Source organism: Populus nigra, chromosome 18 (genome assembly GCF_951802175.1).
Source record: "Populus nigra chromosome 18, ddPopNigr1.1, whole genome shotgun sequence".
In the NCBI taxonomy this organism is placed as follows: Eukaryota; Viridiplantae; Streptophyta; class Magnoliopsida; order Malpighiales; family Salicaceae; genus Populus; species Populus nigra.
Window position 1 is genome coordinate 3226167 of NC_084869.1, and position 12140 is coordinate 3238306.

The window sequence follows — 12140 nt, forward strand, 5'->3', positions numbered from 1 at the left end:
TAGAAGGTAAAATTTAATATTGTGACGTGTAAACTGATTTTCTATAAAATAGTTTAAAACATCGACAGCTTAATTTATTATTTTACATGACTTAATATAAAAGGAAAATAACCAAAATAATATAAAAAAGGGAAATGTATAGGAAGATTAATTTTTTAAAAAAAATTATCATCGAATTTCTTCAAGGAACTACATTATTCATTGCATGTATATTGATTTTTGGTATCATGGTAATAATAATTACCAAGAATAAGATGATAACTTGTCGTTGCAATGTTTTTATGATAATTAGAAATATTTTTAGATCAGTTTCAAAACTAAGTTTTCTTACTAGATGATATTAAAAATTAAATATTCATATTCTACATCAGTTTGGGTATTTAAATGAATTTAATAAAAGAATTTACATAATGAACTCAAAGTTTAAACTCTAAAAATAAAGATAAAAAACCTATTTTATTAACCAATAGACTAATACCCTAGAGTTTAAATCTTTGAACTGAGTGGTAAGTTCCTTTGAATTACTAGAGTTTTTTTTCCTATTCTTTAAGTTCCATTCATTTCCCTACTATACTTTAAAAAAAATTTGAAAAAGTTTATGGAAATTTATGTTCATATCAACTATCACATCCAACATCACAATGATCCATAAAAACAAAAAAGAAAAAGAGAACATGATTTCTAGTGTTCATTTCTTTTGAAAAAAGAATCTTGTTTATAGAGTCATCACCTAATATTATGATCACTAAAAATCCTAACTGGTTTTTAGGGATTCTATGGAAAAGAACTGATAACATTAGAGAAAATATACTATTACTCCTAAAGTTTCTTATCTTAGGTAGATTGCATTATTAGTTTTGTTTTAAATTGTTATAGGTTGTTGTACTAAGTTATCAATGATTTTGTCTATTAATATTTTTTATTTTGGTTTTAGTAAATATTAAGGTGGATATTTCTAAATCTGGGGTTAGTAAATATCATGTTTGATATTTCTGACTCTAGTATCAGTAAATATTAAGATGAATATTTCTAACTCTAACATTAGTAAATATCGAGATTGATATTCGTCGTGAATTCACTTAACTCAAACAATTCTAAGTTGAGTTCTAATGAAATATGTGGATTTAAGACCATTTAATTAAAAAACCTTATCATTATTTATTTTCAAAAATAGAAAGTAATGGATTTTGATTCTTCTATTTTTTTTAGTATGTAAGCCTAATGACCATTTTAATTGAGCAAAGCTTTTTAATGGGTTTAATAAACTTGTTATCAAGCTCAAATTACATGCAACAAAAATAAATTTTTTTTAATAAAAATGCTAAAATCAAGTTTTTCTTTTTTTACAATGCTACAACATGCAAAAATGATTTTTGTTATTTGTTTGTTTTTTTATATTTAAACATGGTATTTAAAAAAGGAACTAAATTATGCTAACTAGAGATATTTTTTATACTTCCCTTTTTTAAAAAGCTCGCCTATGATGCAAGTTAAAATATTTTTTTTTTGTTTTTAACCATGTCAACAAAAAAAATACAAACACACACACATCCATTTTTACTAATTAAACTCATACACACCCTACAATCACAAATATTTACCATTATTATCATAAACCAAAAACAATCAAAAACAACACATTAAATAATCCAAGATTTAAAATGAATTTTCCAGAACTTTGGAAATAGATTAGAGCTGCTAGAAATGCTGGAATTGCTAGAATAGCGACGACGCATAAGTTTCCCGTGCCATTGTTGTTGCTGGTGCGTGGGGCCACATGCTGCTACTTTTGGAGGTTGTAAATTTAGAGGCTGTTTGTCTACACGGCTGCGGCTGTGTTTTATTTAAAACGCAGTCCGCAGCCGTTTGATAAATGATTGACCGTTCTTTACTGTGCATGGGGTCCACATGTTTTTTGCGTTTAAAACGCTGGAAAGAAAAAGCAACGAAAACCTGCTTTGCATGCACTGTAGAAACCTACGGACAGTGCAATTCACTGCTGTTCACGAGTGAATTGCACTGTTCACATGAACAGTGCAATTCACTTGCACTATTCGCGGTTTTTTCTTCTTTTTTTTTAAGTGTGTTAATTGTATTAATTTTTTTTTTAAAAAAAAAAACTAGTTTAGAGAATTAAATTCATTCGCGATGTGAACAATATTTTTTTCTCGAAAAACTAGTATAGAGTGAATTAAATTTACGCGAACAGTAATATCAATTTTATATCTGAAAATATTTTATCTAATTTTATTACACGCTCAAAAAGTTATGAAAACTGTAGTTCTTATCGGATGAATTTTGGACGTAATGGAATTATAAATAGTTTAATGGAATAATAAAAAATATTTTATATAAAGTATTATTTTTTTCATGATGTAATAAGAGTAATTAATTTTACAATATTTAAATTTTAAACCATCAATATTAATATATTTTTTAAAAAATAATTTTATAACCTCAATTTCAAAAACATTTTTACCCAAACACATTAAACTACTTTTTTTTAAACTTCAATTTCAAACACAGTTTTAACCAAGCATCTATTTTTTCAAACCAACCTCAACTAAAAATACTTTTTATAAAATAACTTTTTTAAAACTACAACCACAACAGCTACCGCAATACCAAACATATTCTTAGTGCCTCTTTGATTCCTCAATGGCAGTGTAGCAAATGAATACCTGTAGATGGAGCTTTGCTACGTTTAAGTTTCTGTATTCTTCCTGTTTTTCAGTCTAGATCTACTTCTTCTCCTAACTTTAGGGTGTTACTTCTACCAGGTCTGAAACTACTATATCCCCTCTTTGATTCCAGTCCCATACGGACACTTGCAGAGAATATTCTACTATGTTAAACTTTTAGTCTTCTCCTTATTTTTCAGTCTGGGTTTGTCTTTTCTCACTATTGCCAAGTGTTATTGCTCCTTCTGGAAGAAAATCCAATGAGGTTTGAAACTGCTAATGCAAACGGATATCTGTGAAGGGAGGTTGCTATGTTGGAGTTTGATGTCTCCTCCTGTTTTTTTTTTTTTTTTCAACGTAGATGGTTCCTACTGCTACTGTTTGTAGCGCAATTTTGTGATGATTTGATGGCTGTCTTGTGGTGACTTGGAACTGGATTATTCTGGTATGGAAAGTGGTTGTTTGGATGGTGTTTTAGTGGCAAAGCTTTGTCTGGTTTGGGGTCTGTTTCAAGGTGTTTTGGTTGGAGTTTTCACAGATGTCTAGAGGTGGTTTTGTGGGCTGTTTCTGGGCTGATTTCGGGGATTTTTTGTGGATGTTTGAGGGTTGTTTTATGGTGGCTGTCATGGGTGGAAGATGGAGTTGTCCTGGCCGGATGTGGGGAGGGGCTGTCACGGGTGAAAGAGGTGAAGGAGGCTGTTATTAGTGATGGTGGCTCACGGGTGGTACTGGGTCTTGGCTGCTGCTGGTCCCGAGAGGAAGAAAGGGAGTAGAAGTTCTAAGAAAAAAAATGAGAGGGAGAGAGGGACGGTCTTCAGCTCAAAGATGGAAGAGGACTATCCATTTTTGTATCCTGTTTCCTGTGGGAGTTATGCCAGGAAAGATGATGGAAGAGGCCATGGGTCTCTAGCTAAACAGAGAAGACCACGGGCTCTTACAGTGATACTAATGATAAAAATCAGAGAGCTTCCCTCCTCTGGTTATGCTGGTATGAAAAGGATGTATCAGAGGAGTTTCCTTCCTTCAATCATGGGGCAATGGTTTTCTTCTATTTTTTTTCATAGGGAGAGTGGGTGCAGGTCAAAATGGAGAAAATGTAGAAAACAAAGGGTCTATGACATAAACAATGAAGGTTTTTTTTTTTCAATTCAGCATCTTCTTTTTTTCTTTCCATTTTTGTCTTTTTTTTCTTTCAATTTTTTCCTTTTTTTTTTTAATTTCATACTCATATTTTTTTTAACACACATTCAAGTTGTCTTTGAATTAGCCAAGTTCAAGTTGTCTTTGAATTAGCCAAGTTGACTGAATCATGTCAGAACAACTTTCACATGATTTAATTTTAAACTCATACCAGATAAAGAATCAAGTTAAAGGTTGTTTTGTTAATTTTATTCTTTTTCCTTCAATTTTTCCTCGGATTTTTTCACTCGTCAACTAGATTTTCTTTGGACTAATCAAGTTAGGACAACTCTCATGTTTTTAAATTTTAAACCTAAGTTAGGCAAGAAGATGTAGCGAGAGGTTTTTTCTATCACTTTCATCATTTTTTTTCCTCAATTTCATCCTTATAATTTTTTTGTTAGTTGCTCGGCTTGCCTATATATCGACCAAGTCAACTGAGTCATGTCAAGTCAATCTCACTCGGTTTGACTTTGACAACATGGGTAAGAAAAACAATAAAAAATCAAAAGAAAATGGACCAAATTGAAATCATTATTATCATTCAAAAAACAAAAACTATAAAGGATAAAATTTAAAGCCATAAAAACTTTGACAAAAGGGCAAAGGATAAAAATAAGAAATTAAAAGTAGAATGATCGAATTGATAAACATTATCTATACAAATTAAAAAGCAAGGGTTAAATTAAAAACAACAAAACTTTAACAAAAGAGAAAATGAAAAAAATACAGAAATCAAAACCAAAAAGACTGAATCTGAAATACCAATAACAACAAGGACCATTGTGTATTTATCGAGTTAGGAGAGAGAAATGAAGGAAAGAGTCATTGGTGATAAATCGGTAACATCTGGACATCATATGCCAATCTAAATAAAAGAGAAGATGACGAGGAATAACATGCAACGATGAGAGCTTATTTTTAAGCACCTAGAGTCATCACGTACATGCCGTCCAAAGTGTGACGGCAGCTTCAACACACTAACAGATTTTTCAAATTAAAAGTATTATTTTAATGATCAATTACGTAACTACCTTTAACCAAACTAATAATTAACAAAAAATCATGGTTGAAAGACCATAATACCCTTGACCCTAATAAATTAGATTTCTTGGATCTAAGGTACATGTGTAATTCGATTGTGTATAAAAAACAAAAATAACAAAATACCCCTACCCGAAACCCTTTATTTTTCTACACTTGTGACAATAACTAAGTAATTTTCTTCATTTTTTTTCTACTTTAGAAAATAATTATATTCAATGAATGATTGTCAACATGTAGTTTTTCATCTAATGCATTACGACACAATCAAGCAGTGTATGTTGCACCATGCACCTCACACCAGAAGTCTAATTGGAGCGAAGCATTAGAAGTTTATGCTGGCTACTCGAAGGAACAGCTAAGGTATGTGAAAGGCTAGGGCACATCTCTTCCTGTCAATACTTGGGTAGAGCTAGTTGAGAAATTGCATAAGATGCATGGAAAAAGTATTCGGTTCCTGCAAGAGATTGAGTTTCCTAGCTTCCTCCTGTTGGTTCCAAGTACCAGCATTTTTATTTCAAAATGGGATTTACGCAGGAGGAAATAGTACTAGTAACAAAATCTCATGCTCATTTTAGATTGCCTTCGGACCTCTAAACAATTGGAAATGCAACACAGTTCAGTTGAACCAATTGCTTTCTGTTGATCTCAAGATAGTGAAGAACATATATATTCTAGTTGTTTTAGCAAGGTTCGCTTCAAGTACAATTAGATAATCGATCATTACAGCAATTTACACCGCAATTTACACCGACTTTCGACTAACTTCTTTTAAGATGCTGATGGATTGCAGTGCAGTTAAAATGCAGCAACATCATCACTTGTCACTCAACATGCACAGAATTGATGCCAAATGGAAATAATGAGTAGATAATCAGCTAATCTATATGAAGATTAAGGATTAAATTATAGTTATTCTTAAATTTATCTCGTTTTGCAACAAAACTTAGAAGATGCCTCTTGTTCAGAATCCCAATACAATTAAACGGATACATTTTATCTCCACACAAAATGGTTCATAAACAATGAAGTTGAAAGAAACAGACCTCAATAGAATGGGGACGCTGTATCACCATGAGAACTGCATAGCTGTTGCGATATCAGTATTCCATTTGAAAAAGAGAGCAAGCAGGACGTTCCAAGCACGCAAAAACAGTAGGGATAGAACCAGAGGGGGCTGTGACCTTCTTGATCGTATTTGCCAATAAACCAGAAGATAAATCTCTCTGGCTAGAGAGACATCTAAACAGCAGTAACTCCTGTTTCTTAACAAAAACTTTTAATCCCTGTAAAACATCAAGAACTTAACAGGTTGACACAAGCATGCCAAAGATGAACAATGGGACAGCATGAAAATAAAAAAAATTGCATGTTCTTGAACATAGGCAAACAAACCAGACCAGACCAACCAAACCATAAGTTGAAGCTCAGACATTGTTTTTGGGATCAAAACATTGAAAAGAAAACGAAGAAACACCTGTCATGCCAAAATAGAGCAGATATTTCATTGGAATCAAAAGTAGCGAAATCTCAGTTTTTCTCTGTACACATAGAATGCCTTTCTCAAAAATATATCAACAAAACCCGCTGATGAGGCAGCGATGTTTTTTTCCTAGATTCTTTGACAAAGTTCTACAGTAACAAGTATTCTCCCATACAGCAAAGATGCATGCTCTCTCCAGTCTCCGCCGAAATTAATGGGATTTCAAGTAGAGAGCCGGAAAAAAAAAAAAAAAAGGAAGAAGAAGAAACACCCACCATCAAGCATCAATAGGGGTGGATGATATAGCTATTCATAAAAATAACGGGTAAAATACTCCTGCAAACGCCAAAATGTTTAAAGTGAAATAGGTATAGACCAAAAGATACCCTGGAAGCATGTTCAAAAAATCAGATGACTCCACACGCATGTTCTCAATCATAGGCCTTCTCCCAGTCATCCACCACCTCAGATAAATCTTCTTCACTTGAAACCCCTCCAGGTTGCATTGCAGTTTGCACTGATATATTCGAAGTGCTTACATTTGATTCCAAAACTGAACTGGAAAGAATTTCTGCAACTCGTTTTGCAGGATCCTCGATCCTGACAGAGGCAGCAGATGAACTGTCAGCCTTATCAGAGTCCAGTACACTCCATCGGTTAATTGAAGTGGAGATTGGATGTTCTTTCCCTTTCCATGCAGAAGCCTGAACATCTGCAGAACCACCACCAGACCACTCTTCATCACCCCATGAATCTCCCCTCCAACCAGACTCCTGCACTACAGCTTTCTTCCACGAAGTTCCCTTCAGAGCTGTGATCATCCCTTCCTTTGCAATGCCTGCCGTTCCCCAGGCATTGGTAGCTGGTGATCCCATGGATGCACCGCTATTTTGAGGAACCACCGCAGCTCCATAATATACTGATCCATGATCCAACCTCCTCATAGCGGTTGCTGCTCGAGCAGGATCATTGAATACAGCCAGGGCATTCTTATCATTCAACCAAACTAGTTCGCATTCCCCACCAAACCTAAGGACCAGTGAGCTTATATCCGCCTCCCTCGGCAAATCTAGAAAAGAAACAACAAGCCTGGGATCCATGTCTACGAGAGCATCAAAAACTGGTGGATGGGAGGCACTTAAAGTTGTCGCACCCTTAATGCCAATCACACGAGATGGGGTTTTGGATTTTGGTGTAGCATGGATTACAATAAAACGCTTTGGCTCCCAACCAGCAGAATAAATTGCAACCTTCCACCTCTCAGCAATTAGCCTAACTGCATCTCTTTTATCCTTCAGCATTGGGCAGAAAACATGAATCTTAAGACCACTTGTGGTTCCTCTGCTCTTGCTAAGAACCAAATATTTGCACCTCTCCTCCACAGCAAGCACCCATTTTGGATCGCGCCTGTACAGATCACCAATCAACTCTGTCACGGAAGAATTCTCACCAAAATGAAGAGCTTCCAAATTTGGAGGGTTGATATCAAAAGCATCTGCAAGAACCCTTTTCCGCTCAAACTTGGCACATTCATCATCACACATAAACTTTCTCTGGCCAAGAGGAATCTTCTTTCCAGATGATTCCACTGGTTGAAGAGGCGCTGGCAACTTGTGGAGAATGGATGCTTCTAAAATAGTATCATTATAACCACCAGTGTTCCCTCCAGCATCACAAGGAACAGATGCTGTCATCCTGCCACAAGAGCAAGTAATTGTGACAGGGAACTCACATCTGACATCAGGACAAGGAGCATAAGGATGACAAAGTGCAGTGCAAGTATGCCGGCAATCTCTCCTAGGGGCACCGCATGTCTGCCCACAAGAAGCTCTTGAGCCAGTTTCAGTTCCAGGTGAGGTATCACAAGGCGGTGAATGACAAGTTCTTCCACATGCATGCAAACCACATTGCCTGGTCTTCCCACAGAGTTTGTTGCATCTGATATCCCTTGACCCGCAGGGTATGTTCCCCAGAATCACATGCCCACCAACACACTCTTTAGCTACAGGCACCGAACAAGGTGGGCAGTCTCCGAAGTGGCAGCTATGAGAAGCTGGATGGCCACATGGCTGAGGAACTGAGCATGGGAGCTGACATGAAGGGGGAGGCGTGCCGCACGGCAATGGAGGAGGGATGGAAGTTCTCCCACATGCACATGTCAAATCAGTGAAAATTGTTTCAAGACAAGGAGGACAATGGCCACTGTGACACAGTGATTCACAAGAGTGTTGTCCACACCTTAACTTCTTCCCACAAGCCATTTGACAAAAATGTGGATCCCAATCCCCAGAGAACTGATTGTTCGAGTTGGAAAGAGGGCAGCATCGCTCGCTGCACCTATGCCTTCCACAGTTCTTCTTTCGACCACAAGGCTTGTCACACAGGAATTTTTCATTCTCTGAAGTAGTTTTGTAACACTCCACAGTTCGGGAGGTTGATCCGCAGCGGCATTTTTGGGTGACAGAAACCAAACAAGGAGCACAATCCCCTGAATGGCACACCTCTTTACATGGGTGCATCCCGCAAGGAAGGGATTTGCCACATATTTGTGCACACGTTGGAATTGGATCCAAACAACTATTTCTTTCCTCCTGCAAACTTGTTTTTCCACAATAGCATGACTTGACCCTGCCAGGCATAAACTCACAATCCCCGCAATCACCTGGATGACAAGTTTCACCACAAATATGATTTCCACAACCCAGAACCTTTCCACATGTTGAGTTGCAAGAAAAAACACCATCTTCAGCTTTCACTTCTCCCTTCACTGCCATATCCCCACATAGAATAACCTCCGTGTTCTTCTTGCAGAAACATGAAGCATTAATCAATACCTGACAAGGATTGCAGGGACCAACATGGCAAATCTGCTCACATCGATGACGCCAACATTCCAGAAGCTTATCACATCGTTGCCCACAGGTAAGAACGGACTTCCGATCAGCACATCTTGTTGTGATTCTTTTCTTCCCACAAGGACACAGACTTGGTGGAGCAAAGGCCTTACAAGGAGGACATGGCCCAGGGTGACACTGCAAGACACAATTGTGCGGACAAAGACCCTCCCTACTCCCATCAGCACCAGGAACCTCCTTCTCAAGCTGTTTTCCACACGGTTCCCCACATGAATGCGGAGTCAAATACAAATCCGAAGGCGGATCCGTCCTCTTTCCACAAAAGCAAACATACCGAATATCCTTCAACGACGTAAGCTGCACAGATTGACATCCCGGACACCGCCAATTAAAACCTTGATTCTTCTCCGCAATCAAATCAACAGACGTCGGCGCACGAGCCCATTTCTTGATACAATTCAAGTGAAAAATCGAGAAACAACTCGAACAAGACCAAATAGGCGCAGACCTCCGAACCATATCATAACAAATCATACACTCAACCGTACTCTTCACAAGCTTCTCCTGAATTTCTTGCGCAAGTTGCGGCAAATTCGGGTCCTTCACTTCCCGAGTCTCCACCCCCCTCTCCTTCCCCCGACCCATTTGACCACCTCTAGGTGCATTCACACCACCCTTATACCTATAATCAGCTACTCCAGTCCCATGGCTAGAATGCCCACCATTTCCATTGTTTCTAGAGCTGAAACTCGAAGGTGGGTTTGGGTTTGGGTTTGGGTTTGGGTTTGGGTTTACATCCCCATTCAGCGGAAGAGAAGGATTAGATCCTCTGGGAACCCACGTTTGTCGGGTCGGGAATCTGGACCTGCTACCATTATTATTATCTCCCCCGTCATTTCTGGGCTGGAAGCTCATATTCTCTGATATCAACAACAACCCCCCTCCTCCACTACTACTGCTTGTATCCACCACCACCAAATAAACCCTAACTTATTAAATTTCCGTTCAAAAAGAAGAAATTAAACGGATAAACCCTAGGTGAATTTAGGGGGAAAATCAAAATTAAAGAACTGATTTCAATGGAAGAAATTATGGAAAAAGGGAGAGATTGTAATCGTAGATGATGGAAGGTTTGATCGATTCTTTGAGAGAGAGAGAAATGGATTCAATTTGTGTAGAAAGAGGAAACCTACTCGAGCCACCCGTTTAATCAAATATCTGTGATTGGCTTTTATAGATGCTTGAGTAGATCGTGTAGCCTGTGGCTGTTCAATACTCGCACGTGTGAGCTTGGGGAATACTCCATCCACCCCATTCAAATTCGATGGACGGAAGAGTTTCCTTGCTGGTTACTTAATGGGCATCTGGTTCTGATACTGGGCCTGATAATGGGCCTTATAATGGGCCTGGACTTATTAATGGGCCGGCTACATGTGAATTCCGAAAAATAAGATGTGAAGCATGTTATAAAGCTATGGTGATCCTGTTAATGGAGGAACTGTCTCTCTCATCAGCCCAAATAAAATAAAATAAAACAAAACTAGAAGGTCGGTCGGTCGGTCTATCTCTTTTAACCCGTTTGGAAGAAATGTAATAACTTGTTTTTGGATATTTTTTAGAAATTTATTTGTTTTAAAATAATATTAAATTAATATTTTATAGTGTTTTTTTTATAATTTTAATATATTTTTAAGTAAAAATACATTTTCAAAAATATTAATGCAACACAATATCATAAAATACTTTGTGTTTTAAAAATATTTTTAGAAAAAATTGGATTTTTTTATTTTTTTATTTTTAATTATTTTTAATATGCTGATATCAAAAATAAATTTTATAAAATAAAAATATATATTATTTTAATATATTCTTAAATAAATAATACTTTAAAAAAAATTATTAGCATAATAATTTATAATTTTGTCGCCGAGAAGTGAATGGTTTGGGGTTTACATTTGATATCGTGGGACCATGGGTTAAGATAATCCAGTAACATTTTACAAAACAAGTTTTTATTTACTTTTGGATTTTGGATGCTATTAAAAACAAAAATAGCCAAATTAGATTGGTGGGAGTACGAAAGATGACGTGTAGTGCTTTAAAAGTTGATGGTGGCATAGCAATAGTACTATGATCGTATTAATAATAATCATATTTTTTTTATTAAAAAATAAATTTATTTATTCTTATATTTTACAAATATATAAAAAAATTAATTTTTTTATTTTCACTTTCTTTCAAATTATTTTTTCTATGTTTTCATAATTTTCATAAATTTTAAAAAATAAAAAAATATTATTTTAATATATTTTTAAATAAAAAATATCTTGAAAAATAATCATCATCAATTCTAAATGGACTTAACGTTATCATTACACAAATAATTTTTTTTATAATTTACAAAGTAGTACGATTAAAATAAAATTAGAAGAATAATAAAGGTTAGATGATATATATATATATATATATATATATATATAATGTACAAACTAGTTGAATTAAAATAAAATTAAAGAGCTTATTGTATTACTAGTGTAACTCAACAGGTTGCTCTACTTTACCGGTGTAATTTTCAAAAAACAATTAATAGTTGCGCTCTTTTTTAATAGTGTAATCCTTACAATTTATTTATTTGTTTGTTTGTTTTTATATTACTAGTACAACAATCAATTAAATTGCACTACCGGGAATAATACAATTTTTTAAGTTGTGCTATTTTTTTATTTTTTTAATGTGCTAATTTATGAATTATTTTAGTCAAGTGTGATGTTTTCAAAAACAGGGTGGAAGTAATTATAATACAATGTTATACTCATTGCTTTTTTTTTCTTCAACCTTAAAATTATCATCATCATCATTATTATTATTATTATTATTTAATTGTGGTAGATGGGGTGC

General features: G+C 35.4%; 1 protein-coding gene across 1 annotated transcript; it reads right to left on the minus strand.

Annotated features, from left to right (window-relative positions):
* Positions 1 to 5798: 5798 nt before the first annotated feature.
* LOC133677915 (NF-X1-type zinc finger protein NFXL1-like) lies at positions 5799 to 10457 on the minus strand. The gene is made up of 2 exons (XM_062100054.1): positions 6774 to 10457; positions 5799 to 6190 (listed from the first exon to the last, which is right to left on the minus strand). The coding sequence occupies exon 1, from the start codon at positions 10155 to 10157 to the stop codon at positions 6819 to 6821; it is 3339 nt and encodes a 1112-aa protein (XP_061956038.1). The 5' UTR covers positions 10158 to 10457; the 3' UTR covers positions 5799 to 6190; positions 6774 to 6818.
* Between the last annotated feature and the right edge of the window lie 1683 nt (positions 10458 to 12140).